Genomic DNA, 19704 nt, shown 5'->3' on the forward strand with positions numbered 1-19704 from the left:
TTACGTTTTCATTGTGAAACGTTTCGTTCTAACCCTAATACAGTTACTTAAAGGCAAATAATGTTATTCTTAGTACCACTTGGTACTTAAAAAATAGTATAGTTAGAATACATAAAACGTACCCTATAAATTTGAAAATTTCCACAATAAGTTAATATTTTGTAAAAATAATGTGAAAACAAAAAATAAAATTTGAACTAATAACTACGTGGAACAGAACATCTCCAACGTAGAAATTGTCCAAACGCTACGTGTCAGTCTGTGACAGAAGATTTTTTTTTTAAAATTTATTACGAGCATTGGCAACTAGGCCATCAGCTCTTCAGCTCAAGCATGAAATACAAATGTGACTGTGACAGAAGACATTTGTGTTTGAAGAACCATCCAGACGGGACAATGAAATTGACAATTTGATCATATGTCTGCCTCTCGCTCGGCACAATAGGGAGTATGTAGTGATTATATGCTCTTTGGGGAGTATTACTGCAATATCTGCCGCCAGAATGCAGCACTAGCACCTTTCATAAACCATAGAGTAACTTATACCTACTCTGCCTTAAATTGTTTTTCGACAAGTTTTCACAGATAATGAAATATGACATTGATGCATCAAGGCGGTTTGTTTACAAAGGGCCTACCGGGAAACGCGAAAATCGAAATTTATATTTTAATAGAGAGGTTAGATAACGAATATTCGATTTTCTTGTTTCGCGGTAGACCCTCAGATTTTAGAGAGATATACGCAGAGTTTAGAGAGATATACGCAGAGTTTAGAGAGATATAAGATCCGAAAGATGAAGTCAAATCCAGCTGTCACTGTCGACGTAGCCATTTGGTTTTAGGTTTTAATAGTTTGTCAATTCATTTTTTTTAATAGGTACCACGACGGTGGCAAACAACCATACGGCCCGCCTGATGGTAAGCAGTCACCGCAGCCTATGGAAGCCTGCAACTCCAGAGGTGTTACATGCCCGTTGCCGACCCTTTAAAAACCTGTACCACAGTATAATACAGTAACCAATCTCCGGCCCTTTAGGAGCGCGCAATGCCTGCTGACCCTGAGCGCACAGGGTTGTCGCACAAACTTGTTGGGTAACAATTAGGTACTTATATTTATTTTGAATGTTAGGTGTTATTAAACAATATGTAGTTGATATTAAGTAATATGCTAGTAAATTTTAATAGTCGATAGGTACCACATCAGTACACAAACGAATTATTAATTATTATACTTGCGTACCTATTTCATTTTTTTTTTTTTTATACTACGTCGGTGGCAAACAAGCATACGGCCTGCCTGATGTTAAGCAGTCTCCGTAGCATATGTACACCTGAAACTCCAGAGGAATTAATAACCTATACACTTGAATACGATTCGTCTTGGCTAATAATCTAAAGTAAATATAGATTAAGCTAAGTATTTGTAATACCTAAAATTAAAAAAAGAAGAAATAAACAGTTCTATTTTTTTGTTGGCGGCGCGTGCCACGCGGCACTTTACTAAGAACTCCATATAGACCAACATCACACTAAAATTATGACGACTTTGTACAAATGGTGTTATCTATTTATACACTTATACGATAAACTTATATACGTGTATATTATAGTTGTATAATAAACAAAAGTTCATATATATGTAATTCAAAATAACATATTTATTGACAAAACATTTGACACAACACTTACAAATAAGCTACATTAAAATATTCCTCGTCTATTTCTAGTCTATTTCTTGATGTACAGAACTATTGGTTATTTATTATTCCTTAGTGTAAAATAGATCCGCATCCTTACATATAATCTTAAAAAATATTGTTTAGGAAAACAAGGACAGGGTAATGTAAGCTCGATCTCATTCATTTTCTCATAAATTGAGAGATCTACCTATCTTAAAATTTAAATATTGTTTTGTAAACAACCATACACACTGCAGTACTGCCGTGACCGCGCACTGATGACATTTTTGTCGTTTCGAGTGACAACGTTCTGGGGGCCTACGTTCCACAATAATCGAGTTATTTTATTATATTATAAAATCCATTAACATTTCTATTATGTTTAATTTTAGTGAAAATATCAAAACTTCGATTAATCGCGATTCCGGTCCGTTATGTAGCGCTTATCGATAAATAACATGATTAAAATCTACCAGTCAACATCCTTAAAAACCTACACATACACATTTTTGCGCCCACATACATTAGGCGATCAACCAACAAAATGGCTACGACTTTATTTGAAGTTCATCTTGTCAACAGTATGGTTGTCCTTTTTTGACAAATGACATTTTTACAAGAGCGGGGAGAGATAAGCGATACTAGTTGACTGCGATGGCAAAGAGAACCGATTTTTGGCTTGCCTATTTAATTTGGCTAGGGACCAATACTTACTTTACTCTTTGACTTATATGTACGGTCACGTCTGAAAATATTGATACGAAAAAAGTGCCAAAAATATGTATACACGACTTTATTGCCCATATATTAAGGTAGTGTATACATAATTTTGGTACATTTTTCGTATCGATATTTTCAGACGTGACTGTACACTATACTGATGGTTTCATTGAAGGTTCGTAAGAAACTTACGAGTATAATTTATCATCCGGTGTGCCATGGATTTCCGCCGTTGATTATTGTAATATCGAACTCACAAAATCATACTGATTGTAAAGAATATTGTATAAAGTTGTATTATAATGGTTATCTGTTCATTTTAGGTACTTAGTTTAAATCCTATATCGACATGGCCACAACGTCTGGGCTATAACCGCGAAAATCGAAATTCGTCAATTGCGGGCATTTTTCTCTGTCACTCTAATTACGTCTTAGTGAGAGTAAAAGGGAAAGATCCCCGCAATTTGCGAATTTTGATTTTCGCGGTAGGCCCCCAGGTTACTCATTGTTAATCGTACGTCGTCGTGAGGCATAGATATATGAGATTCAATAGATGAAGCGAAAGACAGCTGTCACCATCACCACCAAAGAGTAGTATAATATATAGGAATCCAGTATCAAGGAGTTTTATCTATGTCCATGATTGAAATGAGACAGTCCCTAGGTAAGTATATAATAGGTACCAAATAGGTACACAAAGTAGTAAACAACATATCGCATGAAGTTTGTTTCGTAAATGATGTGCTCTTTGGTGTTCCCAGTTTGTCAGGTGTTTGTCAGTTTGGTATGTTTACTTCAGAGCGTTTTTTAGATACATAATGAATTTCCAATGCGACTCCCCGGAAGAGCCATTACGAGTGCTAATAATTAATTCAAAATCTCCGGCAGCAAAATTCCTTGCGGTTAAAATCCTTTCGGGTGAAATCTTCGGAAAGAATCAGCTCATTGACATTGTACTCATGGTTTTTACAAATGAGCAATCCAAGGCGATAGGCTTAAAATTTGAATTAGAGAGATGTGCGTTTGCATGTACCAACTCTATCGATATTTCGTGCAACTTGCCAAGGTTCGTAAGTACTTACCTACCTTCGTTTTAATTCATACCGGTAGCCTGTTGGCTGTTGGTCTCAGGCGCGGATACAAGATTTGGCTTAGGGGGGGGGGGGGGGGGGCATTTTGAGAAAATCATATATTTTTTGCACAGAAAATAAGGTAAAAAAAAATTACTCAATTTAGTAATGTGAGAGCCAGGGTTTTAGGGGGGGGGGGGCATTGCCCCTATGGCCCCCCCCCCCCCTTGTATCCGCGCCTGGTTGGTCTGCTGTTGGTATACTAAAATAAATACATTTGGTAAATACATTTTATAAATATTTAATTTGCTTTACCATACGATTAATAAATGTACCTACATTCCTAGCATTTCAGATGCAGACGTGTTTTGTCTCTTAACAAATTTTGACAATCCTAATACGTTGGATTTTGCCAAGATGAATGATGATAAGCAATTGGATATGTTAGATTTGATTATAAACGTAGCCAATAACCTTCAAGGATCAGTGCTAGAAGTCCAAGCAGATGAAATGGCTCAGAAACATGAAAAACATAAGAAAAAAACAATATTGGCTGAAAAGAAGGCCCGCAAGCCAATATTCATTACTGACGGTGTTGTGTCTATACATATTATTATGTCTTTATCGAATTTGCCATTTGATATCTTTTTTTGCCCTACACCTATAGCATCCATCGCTAAATCTGTTTTGGGCGAACATCTAAAGGTAGGATTACGAAAATAATTTAATATCTCTGAAAACGTTTTGTTAAAATGAAACGTTATAATATAATTTATTTTTTATTAAATCAAGGTCCAGTCCAAAGTTCTTAATAACGTTCTCGTTTGGGCCGCGAATGATGAAATATTTCACGTTGAGTTTGAGAAACCTTTGATCATTGACGACAGAATTGGCAAGGCTTCCCCGTGCGACCGGGAAACTGTGGGCAAGAATGTCCTGGCCTTGACGAATTTGGATCACACGCAGTTTAGTTCTTCTTGGCTGAAGAAGGATCTCATAGCGAAGGTAAATTAAATAATATTAAAAAAAAACATGTTGACATAAAAACCGGTCAAGTGCGAGTCGGACTCGCATTTCAATATTTACATCATACAATTGTTTTGTTGTACGTGAAACGTCTGAATGGGTCTGATTAAACAATGGTCGTTTTTTATCCCCCATAAGTGGTTTCTATGTTTAAAATTCAGTTGCTGACGTTACATATAGGGTAACAGCACCAGTGGCCAGCCAGGGACCAGTAGTCCGCCTTTTGAGTCGTTTATTGGTCATAAATATCTGGTATATTCGATTAAAGAAATCGCAAGTAGTCAAATAGGAGCTCTGATTCCTTATTGGTTAGTACGTAATGCGACAGGTGCGGTGAGGGATCGGGGAGAGGAAATATACTCGTTCATACATGTGATGTTTGTCGACGAGAGCAGTAGTTTTATGTCCGCCATATTTTTTACTGCAGGTGGTGTTCTCTTAACGCGTAAGAAAAAGCATGTTTTAATGTTAAAAGTTATTGTTTTTTGTTAATGATGGGTTTATTTATTAGGTTATCTATTGAATTGCATTATATTTGAACAAAAATATCAACATTTAACTACTAAATTGAGGGGGCTGACCACTGGATACCACTTTTTTACAAAAAATCCAGTGCCCAGCCTCCCGCGGCTGACCTTTGGGTTATTAGTTTATTTTTTTATTTTCGATCCCATACGACCGTTAAGACCGTTAAATTTACAATTTCAAATTTGGTTAGGCATGCCCTAGTCAATTTAAAGTAAAACCCAGTAGTCAGCCGCATTTGAAATAACGTTTTAATGCGGCTGACCACTGGGTTTCGCGGATCCAGTATTCAGCCATTGACCTTGCTTGGTACGTCGCTGCCAAATATATGTCTATATTTTGAAACTTAACTCATTGAAATAAGGTTTAAAAGTATATAGGTACATACTTTTGGCGAGAAATATTCCAATATCCAAGGGACCCCTGCACGCGTTTCACCGGCATTGAAACAGATTCTAAAATTACCATCTCTCTCCAAATCTCTTATAAAAAAATCTAGTGCTCATGAATGTAATCATGAATCGAATTGGAGCCATATCATCTCAAGACTGGAGAGATTTCGAAAAAAGAAGAGGGGAAAAAGAAGAAGAAGGCTGATATTTTAGATCAATCAAGAAAAAGCAGAAAAGATAGCAATAAAATAAACAAAAGGAAGCTCTAAAAACTAGTAAGCACCAAAAGCAACAAAAAGCAAAAACTATTGCAACAACACGAAGCCAAAATGAAACCTTAAATTTTAGTAGGGTCAATATTAAATACACAAGACGACGGAAAATAGATTTGTCAAATGATTCATCAGATTTATCAGATAATGATGCAGTTTTTAGTGACATACCACGATCCACAGCAAACAAAATAACGTGTAGGAACCCAAAATTAAAATTATGTCTAATGAACCTGTCTGCTTCCCTAGGAAAGATAATATTATTTTGATGCTAGTAGCTTTCCCGAGCACGAGCAAACATGCTGTGTCGATATTTTTTTTTAGTAACTAATAGAAAAAAATGGACCTATTAAATACAAGTAGAAGTTCAAATGATGATTAGATCTGCATAGACTCGTTTGATATTTTTTAACAATACTAGGAACATAAATTAACCTAGTTTGTTTTTAAACAGATTCATTAATAGAAGATAAGTATAGTGATGCTTAGTTTGCAAGAAAAGTGTTGGTTAAATACCTATGGCCAACTTCGTGGCATGAGAATTGTATTTAATATAAGAGATAGGTATAAGAAAAAATAAATATTATAATACCGTTGATTTTCATATAAATATTAGTGATATGAATCTCATTGTTATTAATAGTTTATAAAGGCTGAGTACTGGGTACACAAAGGCTGCTTACTGGATTTTGGAGGCTGACTACTGGGAAAAAGGGCCATTTTTTGTTTAAGCTTAATTATAGGTATTATTAAGAGGATTATTATTTCTTGGCATATTTTGTTTTAAAACTATGATAAACAATTGATATAACCATGTGATGCGTTTATTTATCCGACTAATCCTGTAAAAACGCTGAGAGTACAAACTTTAAAAATGCGTTATAAGGCTGACTACTGGTGCCTTTACCCTACGTCTTTGTGTTATAGTCACAGACTTACATATGTGTACCAAATTTCAACTTAATTGGTCCAGTAGTTTCGGAGCAAAACGGCAGTGACAGACGGATGGACGGACAGATAGACGCACTTTCGAGCGGGATGTCGCTGTAATACGCGCGTATAGCGTTGTCTCCCTAAAACATCGGAGCGACGTGCGAATTGGATGCAGTGTGCCATGCGCTATTGGTATGGGATCAGCCAATGTGATCTCCACAATATCTGATATGATATTTAACGCCTTGACGGCAGAGGCGTGTTCAGTCAGACCCGCTAGCATGAGTTGCGTTCTTGCGCGCGACTTCATACTTGAAGTTGCGCTGGATGCATGAACTTATGGAGTCGCGCGCGAGAATGCAATTTATGCTATTCATGCTAGTAAGTCAGATATCAGTTAGCACTTCCCCGCTCCCCGTGATATGTCCGAGGTAACTGTAGATAAGTATAGGTACTGCACCCCAGTAGTTATTTTAAGAGTTCCACATACAGTATGTAGTTCTTTGCGTCAATCACTTAAGATAGTTGTCGATTAATCAACCTGTCTATTATCAGTTCCGCCCTTAGCCAATGGCTATGGTTCTGCTTGTGAAAGCATGTCAGAAGTTTGCACGAGTACGCAAGAACCTGCCAAAACATTCAGTCACTGCCGTTGAGGGATTATGATATTGCCGATTTTGCCGATAAAGATATGACTTTAGATTCATGTCGCACGACATTCAAATTTCAAAACCCCAGGAACTCATTGAAATAGGTATAGCCCGAATACAACCATTAAAAAAATAGGGAAGCTTACTTAGTTGCTTTGTGAGTTGTAGACTTCGCGAGTCTAAATCCACCATTTTGAAAAATACTTATCCATAAACGGATTAATAGAATCAGGCGATACTTTGCGGAAATCCATATTTAATTAAAACAAAATCTGCTATCCCGTTATACATATAATATTTTATTGTTATGAATGAATAAAGAATACTTAGGGGAAGATAGGCACCTTTCGGATACTTTTTATTGGATTTATATTTTTCAGAAATTGGCTTTTAAAGATAGATTGCTGAGTACGTTGTTATAACATTCTGCGTACATTCCGCTCCCTACTTAAAAAGTTGGAACTCGATAACTTTTATAATGAATGAATGAATTGAATTTTAGTAGAAGCTCTCGAATTCACGAATCTACTGAGGGGGGGGGGGGGGTACATTCATACATGGGTCAAAATGTATGGGATGATTTTTAGTTTTTTTTTCTCAAGTAAAATATAGTCTACAGATATAAATAAATGTAATAGCACTCGCCTTTTTTTATTTATTTGATAGAAGACACCGATACAAGGGTGACAGAGTGATCAGAAACAAGACATCGAAAATAATGTTGACCCACTACCTATGAACATTCTGAAAACATCAAAATAATTATCAAATATCCTTTTGGCTGCCCATGAAAAAAGCAACGATGTAATAAATTAAACGTTTTTTTTTTTTTTTTTTTTTTTAATGGCTTCGCGCTCCTGGCGCATTCAGCCAGACGAGTAAAACGGGGAAACGGAATTAAGGATTACATTAAAACGGGTAGGACGGAATTTTGGAAAAGGATCAGGAAAAGGTTAATAATTCAAATAATTTAAAGTTTAATGTTGTGACGTGAAATAAAAGAATACAATGATTTAAATATATATGGAGATGAATCATTAATATACAGGAGTGTTGTAATAGATGTGGGAAACGGAACTTTTAAATCTGACAGCTGTCTTAATAATATAGAACGGTCATATAGGTTACAATTACCAGAAAAAAAGATATGATTAAGATCAGCGGGATCAGTTCCACAAATACATGCAGAACTGGCCACACGATTTTGTAGTTTCAGGTGTTCCGGTGTACATACATGGCCCAATCTCATACGAATCAACATACTAGTTGCAGGCTTTGGCAAAGAGATTTTAGCAAACCAAGGTTTGGCAGGAATTGTTGTTTGTATGCTACGATAATGTAACGCAGCGGCACCCGCACCAGATGCCCATAATTTTGTCCATTCCATTCTTAGATATAATTTAGGCAGTGCCAACAGGTCTTCAGCAACATTCCTAAACGGAAACATGTCCCCAGAACTAATGGCATCTCGAGCCAAGTCATCCACCCTTTCATTGCCTTTAATCCCTCTGTGTCCAGGGATCCAGGCAATGGAAACCGAATACCCTTTAAGACGACATTTTAACAGTTGGCTACGGATTTGATAAATAATTGGGTTATTAGATTTAGATTTGAAAGGAAATTTAGCTATTGCCTGAAGTGAACTTAGAGAATCTGAGAAAATAATAGTTTTTTTAAGATGCATTATAATGATGAATTCTATTGCTTTCAGAATTCCAAAGCACTCGCCACTGTACACAGAGGACTCTGGAGGCAACTTTATTTTTTGGTAAATATTAGACTGGGTGTGAAGTACACCAATGCCAACACACCCATTGTCAGACATCTTAGAAGCATCTGTGTATATATGATCAGCAGCTAGGCCATCTGTTCCAATGAATCCCAGGAATTGTTGATTTTGTTCAACATCATTCTTAGAAATGCCGATATTAAGGAGAACTGGAGGATCAAGTATTACAGATTCATATTCATACTGGAAAATGGGAAGTGTTGAAGAGCTAACAGTGGGAGCTGAAATAGATTTAAGTTTTTGAAAACTTTTAATCAAACATGGAGGACTCTTGTGCTTCCAGTAGTTAGAAGTAGTTATTTGAAGCAGGAGGTTAGACAAGATAACCCAGAGTTGATGATTAGAAAATTGGGAGCAGCGGAAAATAAACCTATCACAAAGATATTGGCGTCGTAAATGGAGTGGAGGCTCAGCACACTCAACTTGCATAGCATTGATAGGGCTTGAATTCATGGCACCGCATATCATTCTCAGGGCTTTTGATTGAATACGATCTAATTTTTGGAAGCCTGCTACAAATCCTGGCTCTAACAAAAATGTTCCATAATCTAGAATACTTCTTATCAAGGCATTATACATTAATTTTATGCAAAGAGGATGAAATTAAACGTTAAAACCTTTTGTCAACAAAAATATACTTTTCTTACATTACAAAATGTATCATGGTACAAGCAGGTTTTTATAAGACAATGTTACTTCCAAAACATCTTTTGCCAATGTCATATTTTTTTTTATTATCTTTTCCTACTCCTCTACTGTTATCTGTCATTTATGCATTCATTAACACGAATATAAGAACATACATAAAAGATTTCAAGAAAAGTCTATATTGTCTATTCCTCATAAAAGCTCTTGTGCTTTTATAAGCTATAATGTTACTGCGATTAATGGCTACCAACCTAACAAAACCAAAACGAATACAGTTTTAAACTAAGTGCATTGCTGCCAACTTACAAAATATTCATTTGGTTGCATAGTAAAAATAATTACTTCATAAGTCAGAAACGCGCATGTGACACCCGTAATATAGCAACACCCATAGACTACGAAGACCGCTTAGCGTTGCTTGTTAGTCTCCGTAGGCTACGGTGGCCAAAATTGAGAAAAAACTGTCCAAAAAATTAATTTAGCAAGTAGCAAGTACCAGGGCCTCATGAGTTACGAGGAGGTGTCGCCGACCGGCCGGCCGCGGCCCGGGGCGGGCCGGGCGCGTAACAAGGTATGCTCGCGCGTCTTGGCTATATACTTTTGCTGTAATTTGTTTACCTAAATTAAGATTTATTTTTGTTGACTCGTAGGAAAAATATTGTATGCAACGTTGTATAAGTAGGTCAAAAAATTCTCCTGGCGTATTCCTTTACAATGTTCGCCTACGCCTTCGGCTCCGGCTCACATTGTAACTCACGCCACTCGCCTTTTTTGACCCTTCTTATACAACTGATGCATAAAATACTATTAATGTGGATTTCGCGTCTTTCTGCTTATTCCCTATGATTTTTGGAAGTTTTGCTAACTAGCGTACATTCGTGTAGTTAATTTGTAATATTAATGTGCCCCTGTAGTACCTAGGTGTAAGAACCTACCCCAAAGGTAAAAAAGTAAAGATTTGTACTTAAATCATGTGGAAAACCATCGAGCCAGAGTTACATATAATTTAACACTCTACTTCAGCACGAAACATCTGAAAATGTGGCCAGAATATTTACTTTGCAAAAACACATTATTCCTCTTATGTCGCTTGCGATGGCTGCGTCGGGGGCTAACTTCGTGGACATTCACGCCAACGGCTACTTATACACGCAAAGCTGTAATAAATACGCTGTCGGCTGTTCTGATATGCTGTAATAGTGACTGTATGAAGCTAACCCTTGTCCGAATGGTGCCAATTTACCCCATCCTGTCACGGTGGAAATAAATACGCAAATAAATATAACAAATTACAACCAAAAGTACAAAAGCGACACGTGTTTCGCCTCTCTACGAGGCATAATCAGGAGATGCTGGAGATCTCCATCTGGCGATCTCTGCCTCGTAGAGAGGCGAAACGTTTATTAATCATTTTAAGGGGCTCCCCGCCGTTTTCATTGAGTTTTGAGTCGTTACTCCTACATTTGCACTATAGATAGAATTATAAGACAAACGGCTATCGGTTCTTTAATCTTTTATCTCCATTCTGGTCTGCCGGATTTTGAAAGAAATGAACACTTATTTTTTTATATATTTTTTAAATATTGTCTAAAAAATACTTTTTTCGTTACCTACTAGATTGCTGTGAAGGATTTTACATGTACGAAATCTACACATTTGGGTTCGTCTTTGATGTCTCTAAAAACTAGTCAAAAATTTTAAATTTAAACTCATTAACATAAAAGTTATGGCCAGTAAAGCAGTTTTTTGGTCTAAAATTGTTCATCTTTGATACCAAATATCTCGAAGACAGTGAACTTTGAAGTAAATATGGTATACTATATTGCTTACAGCCGTTGCTCTTAATACGATAAGCTACAAAAAACATTAGAAAATTAAGGGATTTAGATCGAAGGTCATTGGCGTTCGGGACCCCCTTAAGCTGGAACGACTGCAAACGATACAACAGTGCATTATGATTATTCCTTTATTTCCAAGCATTTTTGGCAAAGCTGAACAGAGACGCTTCCTCGGGCAATATGAATCCGATTATAAATTTCACCAACCACCAGCGTACGGCATCAGTCATCACTCATCATTGACTCTAGGCCACCCATCCGGTCACGGTGGCAACTATCCCAATTTCCTGGGTAAAAGCAAATTTGAGAGAGTTATCGCCTTGGCTATCACGTTGTATTCAAGCCCCGGGCACAGGAAGTCTTGGTCACTGTCACTTTAGTACATTACATACATTATTTCGAATATGTCATTTAGTACATTATTTCAATCATAATTTAATAGTGGTGTTTCTACAATCAGACATAAAATTGCATAAAATAATACCTTGCGCACTTGCATCAAAATGTATTCTGCGGTTTATACATTTTACAGAAGTCTCATCCCTTTAATTTAATTATTATTTATGGCATTAACTAGTTTGTCGTTTACACAATAAAAGTGTAATGCGAACTACCTGCAAGTCGCACTGCATTCCGTTGTCAAACGTCATGGCGAGCAGATAGGTCGCAAAGCACACGATCACAATCTGTATTTTATTTACCACCTTGTCACACAACTAGGTATGTTCTTATTGTTTCAAATAAAAAAAATATTGTTGTTTTTTAGGCGGTTGCAGTTGCCCGAAAGAATCCTTACGGAAGTATTTACAAGGCGGCATCGATTGCAAAAGCTTTGCAGCAGATTTGGTGGACGCGTGTAACCAATGGGACACTCCACACTAATATGGGAGTTATTAGCGACGGCTCTTTAGAGACTATAAAAGGTGTATTAATTTTTTGTACTTCTGTTAAGTGTAATTAATATAGTATTTTATACAATTGTGATATAATAGAGTGCTTTACATTCGACTACCGTATTTAGGTACGAGACTGAAAAGCTTGATTATATCACTATTTTATACAATACTTTTTCTACAAGTCAACTAAAATAATATATTTTTTTACTAAATTAAGTAAATATCTCACAAGATAAAAAACAGTACAAAAACATCAACGCAACTGCCTATTCATGAAATAGTCGCGCGTTGATGTCTTTTCCTTTTGACCACGGCGATTCTTGATTAGTGAATTCATTGCAGATGATTAAAGCTTTTCGTAAGAAGTCGGGAACCCATAGTGCAATTTCAGTTTGGTATACAAGTCTTAATTCGACCATTAATGTCGACGAGTAGAAAAAAGCGGTTTTAAGTATCGGAGCCTAAAAACGCTTTATTCTGCAGTGAAAATTTAATACGGTCAGCTAGGTCTTGATTGAAGGCTTAGCTGCATGAAGTTGATTTGTATTATGTTAAAGTAAGTAAAAATGGAAACTAGTGTTAGCTCCAAACTCATGTACTGAGCTTTATTATTACAATAACAAATCAAGTAGATTGTTTTTATGAAACTAGACACCGTTCCTACTCATTAGTTACATTGGGATCGTAATCGCCCTTTATTCTGTAAGACATAAATCGAGTTATTAAGACATTAAACGCTAACGAAGGTCTCAGCTAATCGAAAGGTGTTTAAGAGGTCCTTTTTTCTTTTATATTATTTGTTACATAATACATTAATAGGTACGCGAGTGGGTGTATACAGAATAAAAATTGCTTGACAGGACGAAATATACAGAGTAAATTAAGTAGCAGTTACTCGTAATCTGACACGTGTACCTATTTGTGAACAAGCCAGGTATTAATCCCATTCGTTTCTGAGAAAATAATTCTTAGGTTTTATTAGTACAATAGGTAGAGGATGCCTTCAGGCCTTAAATCTGCTTTTGTATTATGCTATGAAACAATGTCTATAATAACTATGTTATAAAGATAAGATTTTTAAAGTTTCAATTGGCTCAATATCAGTGTTTTTACAAGCTTTTATTTTGTTTCATATCATTATCATTATCAAGTTAAATTTGAAGAACTTCCCGGTTTCCAACGAAGCTGAAAATTTGCATACATATGTAAGTGGGGTGACAATGCAATATTATGGTACCATCGAACTGATCTGATGATGGAGACAGGAAGTGGCCATAGGAACTCTGCGATAAAACAATGCAATCTAATTGTGTTTGGGGTTTTTAGAATTGTCTCGATGAGTATTAGTTGCCCGTGGAAAGAAAAGTACAGTCTGCTATAAAAGGTAGTATTTTTTGCTTTTACGATTTTTTTGTGGCTACACGTCCGGAAAAAGTTGCTACGGGCTACGTCGTCTCCACCTCTCGCTTGCAGTGCTTTTCGTTCTGATGTCGATTCGGAGATAATTTCAAAACTTCCCTGACACAAAAATCTACATAAATGATGTCGCTCGCGCTAATACATGTACGGACAAGTATGAGCGAAATGTACGATAACGGAATGACATCATTTAGATATCAGTTTGATGTCAGTGTGCGTTCGAATAGGTAGGCCTGTCTTACAAATTCATGTATATCAGGTTGCTTAGCCAAGGTGACAATCGCTTGCGCTACGACAACGAAACACTTTGTGTCTCTCTTCTTCCATTAGGGCGACAGTGACAGTTGCGTTTCGTTCGCTACGGAGCACCGTAAACGATTGGCATGTTGACTACGCACCTTGATCTCACTTCGACATTACTCACTCGTGAATTTCGCTTGCATTTATATGTATATAGGTGCGAGCGAGATACGCTACCAATATTACTATATTAAATAGATTTTTAAAATCCAAATGCCGCTCTTTGCTTATTACGACCAAATCGTTCCAGAAAATGGATCCAGCAAGAAAATGTCGGTTACGTCCATGTATTTTAAATATCTACAGGATTTTTTTCTCATCATAGAGTGCTAACTTATACTAACAATGTTTTGGACCCATTAATGCGCTTGAAATGCACTGCATGTAATGTCAAACAAAATACAAATAGCTACTGTATTTTATCCATTACCATTTCTATGATGTTCATTTTGAGTAAAGATATCGAAGCTACAATTAATCGCTATTCTGTTCCGTTGTGTAGAGATTATCGATATATAACATGATTAAAATCGACAAGTCCACATCCCTAAAACGCACACACACGCAAACACACAGCTTGCCCACCACCTAAATCGCTACGGCTTGAGTATCAAATTTTGTACTGAGAACAGACAACAACGGGGGGCATTGAGTGAGTCCTAGCTGAGTCGTAGTGACCCTACTTACTACTACGAACAGGAGTTACGGTTTCAAATCTTGGTAAGGGGAATTTATTTGTGTGTACCTATATCACAAATATTTGTTCCTGGGTCATGGATGTTTTCTATGTATATAATATAAAGGTTTTTATATATATATCGTCGGCTAGTACCCACAACACAAGACTTATTTATTGATTTATTTAAACATTATTGCACAGTACAAATAGTGCACCTAATGTCAGAAGGCATTCTCTGCCAGTCTCATTGAGCTTATTGTGGGACTATATCGATATGTGTACAACTGTCCCATAATATTGATTCGTTTATTTGATTTGATTGCGATTAATAAGAACCTTTTTATTTTCAGGGTGTCCCTACGTGTTGCCGATAGAGTTTAGTGGTGACACCTGGAGAGTAAATGAGCGATTTAAGGAAGATATTCATCTCAAACAAGAAATAAAAAGAATAAATAGAGCAGTAAAAGGATTTCATGAAAAGGCAAGAATATTTGTCATTTAGGGGGTCTAGGGGTTAATTCCTGCCAGTGACAGTGGAATATCAATAGCGCTTTATTTTTAGAATGCACTTTAGAAATGGATAAAAGTTAACGTATCATACGTTTTTGGACAACATGGGTCGGGATCTTCCACTATCTAACTCGCTACGATCGTGGCTTAATTTTGTAATCTTTCGCTGGCTCGGGTATCAATATAGCACGAGGGGTTAAACAACAATTTTGCCCCTTTGTAAAACAAATAACTATTTTAGTTTAATTTGTAAGTTTTAAATCAATGTCATTATCATACATCGGGGTTTTTTGTGCGGGAATGTTTTCGTTTATTTATAACTTTGTTTATTGTAAAATAATTAGGTACCAAACTATGAATTAAAAATAGACAGTAAGCTCCAAATGCGTTTAGAAATATTAAAATAGTATCGGTTTTTATAGTTTATACCTGTTTTTTGGCTAGTGTAAAACATTCCCGCACCAAAAACCCCGATGTATGGTCATTATTACGATTATAAGGTAAAATTAAAACATAAAATTGGAGTTTGAAAAAGCCAAGTGCCTAATGACGATAACATTTTGTTTACAGTTGATACCGTTCTGCAAGAAATTGTTGTTGGAGTGGGGTGGTTCGTCCTTGCTTGCAGGGGAAGAGGAGGAAAGTCAAGTCGAAACAGGAAACCTTCTACAAATGTAATGCAACTACACCACTGTATGCACGCGCACAACTTTCTGTCGATCTGGGTTTGTAGCCAACATGCCAATCGTTTACGCTCCATAGCGAACGAAGGCAACTGTCACTGTCGCACTAATATGGAATAGTGATAGAGAGAGATGACTAAGCACGCATGTTAGCTAAGCACCCTAAGATTTACTGTTGATGATTTAAACACCAGCACGAATTGCATAAATATGAGTCCATCATTGCAGTATCCTACAATTCGTCAAGGAAATATAACTTACAACAATAAGTTATAGGTACAATAAATTAGTAAATATCAATTTATTCAATTCTTTAAGTTGTTTATTTATATTACATTACATAATATCCTAGAACCATAACAAATTCTCAGACTACTTAAATATTACTACGTGTGTGAAGTCCTGTTACTGGATTATCGATTCATTTTAACTAACTGCCTAACACAGAAAGAATGGTACTTAATAAATAGGTATCGTACCGTATGAGATAGAGAGGATTATAATTATATTGATAATTCTTAAATTTCAATAGGTTCTATCTTCTTTGTTCCCAAAGGTTGAAAACATTCGTAAAACAAAAGCTCACCACTAGCACAGCACGTAGAATGTAGATATAGAAAGTGTACCTAAGGGGAAGGACAGGATCCTCTCAAGAGACGAGTTGCTTTGGAAAATACAAGAGAGTCAGACCTTCGGCAGCAGCGGGCGATAGCAAACGTGGATTCATGATTTCGTTCAGCGCCCGAACGAGGACTCTTTCAAAGGTAGAACTTCAGTAGAGCTGAGCACGGACGCGTAATATAAATAAAATAAATAAATAAATATTATAGGACATTATTACACAAATTGACTAAGTCCCACAGTAAGCTCAATAAGGCTTGTATTGAGGGTACTTAGACAACGATATATATAATACCTATATAAATATTTATAAATACTTAAATACATAAACACCCATGACTCAGGAACAAATATCCATGCTCATCACACGAATAAATGCCCTTACCAGGATTTGAACCCGGGACCATCAGCTTCGTAGGCAGGGTCACTACCCACTAGGCCAAACCGGTCGTCAAAAATGAATGATATGAATGGTCAAATGTGTTAAAGAGCGTGGCCGAAGGCCAACCTCCGCATAAAAGGCCTCAAGCATCCGAACGGGACACGCCTTTGTGCACACGCCAAGTGGCACGTGAGCAGAGCTTGAACATGAACCCGTGGCCAAGTACTTATATTACACAAGACAAGTCTTATTGAGCTTACCGTGAGACTAGGCCGATTTGTGTAAAAATGTCCCATTAAGTTTATTTATTTTTAAAAGCGAGGCCGAAGGCAGAGTTGACCTTCGCACAACTAGTCCGCAGGCCGAACTGTAGAAGAGCGGAGCTCATAGACGAACCAAATGTGTTAATAAGTTTTTAGCGAGAATGACATTTTGGTACAACCTTTGATCGCTAACTGTAGGTACTTTTAGGTAATTCTAACAACCCCAAACACAATTAGTTTGCGATGTTTTATCACAAAGTTCGTATGGCCACCTCCTGTCTCCATCATCAGATCTGCTTGATGGTACTATAATATTGCATTGTCACCCGATTTACATATGTATGCAAGTGGGTCAAAAACTTGCAAGATTTGATTACAGACAACGGGACAAGTGAAAGTAAATAAAAGCTCGTAAAAAGAGCGGCCGAATGGAGGTCCGTATAGCCCTAAAAGCCCGAATCGCCATAGCGAGGTGAAGTTTTTGCGATGTCAAAGGCCAAGCTGAACATGGATACGGACCAATGCGTGTAAAAAGCGACGCATAAGGCCGGCGCCGGGCCGTATATTCCGAGTTCCTAATAGCTCAAAGTACGAGTACTGTTCTATCCGTAATAAGAAAGCGTTTCATAATTGTCATCCACGTAGCTTTGTAGGGACTAATCCAGTCACACGAACACTCTAACAATGAAACAGGTTATGAATAAATACAAAATATTAATAAAAAAACCGGCCAAGAGCATGTCGGACTACGCTCAGTGTAGGATTCCGTTTGTTAGTTGATATTACCTATATGTAGTTACATAATAAGCAATAGGAAGTATCATAGCAGCACCTACGTAGTTTTATTTAAAAAGCTTTTAAGTAAGTTTGTGCGAAAAAACTCAAAAACGGAATAACCCATCATGTTTGCGATAGTTTTCATTGAAACTCTCTACTGAGCTATACCTACTGTACTAATTTTTTTAAAATTTTTTGGCCCTTTGGTCAGGTGGTGGTAAGAGGGGGGGGGGGGGGTCTGACACAATTATGTCGCTTTGAGTATTTATTAAATAAAAAATAAGTCTATTAAAACGTGACTAAAACCTATAGGTTGAAGAATCGAATGACATTCGAATATAAAGGTCACTTGAATGTTATTTTGTCTCAAAATGCGATTTTGCTCACTGTTTTTAAGCAGGAAATTACCCTTGCTCCAGCTGCTGACGTAAAAATACTAGTCAAAGTTGGTTGTAGTGTAGATAAGATAGTCAGGACTTGTAAATGTACCATTTTATAATTTAGAAATTTTAAAGTTAACGTAAACAACACCCAGGATGCAAACAGGATTTAATTAATATAAATTGATGGGCAGTGACGATCGAGCACTAGGACATTTTCTTTAGTCGTTTTATAGTACGTGCTAAGACTTTTGGAACATGTGATTTAAAGGGCGTTTAATTTCAGCTGTGGAAAATGCACTGCATACATGATGGATGACGTATGTAGTAAAATAATTGAAACAGTCGGCACTGTTATTTTCACGCTGTCACGTGCGATAAGTGATTAATAATAAACTGAAATGATATCGGGAGGCACGGTAGTGCCCCCGCCAAGACGAGCCAAGCAAAGCGCAAAGGCACTACTTCTTCTTGAATTGCTTCGTCGCTTTTTAAACCTTCTTAATTTGGGTTTGGATTATACTAGATAAACGAAATTTTCGGGATATGATGCCAATAGTGGATTTATTAAAGTCCAAATATATGGCTTGGTCAAATGACCAAGCCATATATTTCGGCTACTATACGAACTATTAAAGTAATGATCAGTGCATACATTTTTCACCTTACGCCCATGTGACGGAAGCGAAACTACCAAGCCACATATTTTGACTAGTGTTGTATTTGGGCTTATAGAGTTAGGGAGTTTAGAGTTAGAAGCTTGGCTCTACATAAGGTCTGATAAGTTTTAGACAGTGAGTGATAAGGTTTAGATATATATGGTTTTGTCTTGGCAACATTTTACATGACAATGCTTTTGGTGGGTATTTCAAACTTCGTAGGTCACGACATTTCAAATATATATCTTCGCGAAATTTCATTTTTTATTAAACGTTACAAGACCATTGACTTTCTCACATAGAATCTGAATTATATTATAAAGCAGTTACGAAGTTATGAGTTCGTGGTCGCTATAAATAGGCGATGCACCGTGGGTTACATTTTGTACGTACGAGTGTGCATTTAAATTGATTATAAAGATCAATTTGTGTGGTGACCGCGAATCGCATTATATGCAGATGCACCTAGTAACTGATCTGGGTACACAACAAAGTTAAATTGCTTTCGTCTGTGACAGAGCTGTGTTAACTAACATAGGTGCTACGGACGTTTATGAATAACAAACAAACCCTCGCTAACTTACTTATAATTT

The 19704-nt window shown here is 36.7% G+C and overlaps 1 protein-coding gene across 1 annotated transcript; it reads left to right on the plus strand.

Annotated features, from left to right (window-relative positions):
* The first annotated feature begins 1964 nt into the window (after positions 1 to 1964).
* On the plus strand, positions 1965 to 16340 carry LOC133516016 (malate dehydrogenase, cytoplasmic-like). Its single transcript, XM_061848690.1, has 6 exons — positions 1965 to 3465; positions 3817 to 4174; positions 4262 to 4474; positions 12309 to 12465; positions 15187 to 15317; positions 15917 to 16340. The coding sequence occupies exons 1-6, from the start codon at positions 3218 to 3220 to the stop codon at positions 16022 to 16024; spliced, it is 1215 nt and encodes a 404-aa protein (XP_061704674.1). The 5' UTR covers positions 1965 to 3217; the 3' UTR covers positions 16025 to 16340.
* The last annotated feature ends 3364 nt before the right edge of the window (positions 16341 to 19704 follow it).

This window comes from Cydia pomonella, chromosome 3 (assembly GCF_033807575.1).
Source record: "Cydia pomonella isolate Wapato2018A chromosome 3, ilCydPomo1, whole genome shotgun sequence".
NCBI classification, from domain to species: domain Eukaryota; kingdom Metazoa; phylum Arthropoda; class Insecta; order Lepidoptera; family Tortricidae; genus Cydia; species Cydia pomonella.

Coding starts and splice junctions, on each gene's coding strand:
- LOC133516016 (XM_061848690.1), top strand. CDS start 3,218: ATGAATTTCCAATGCGACTCCCCGGAAGAGCCATTACGAGTGCTAATA. Junction 3,466..3,816: donor ATTTCGTGCAACTTGCCAAG/GTTCGTAAGTAC, acceptor CTACATTCCTAG/CATTTCAGATGCAGACGTGT. Junction 12,466..15,186: donor CTCTTTAGAGACTATAAAAG/GTGTATTAATTT, acceptor TTTTATTTTCAG/GGTGTCCCTACGTGTTGCCG.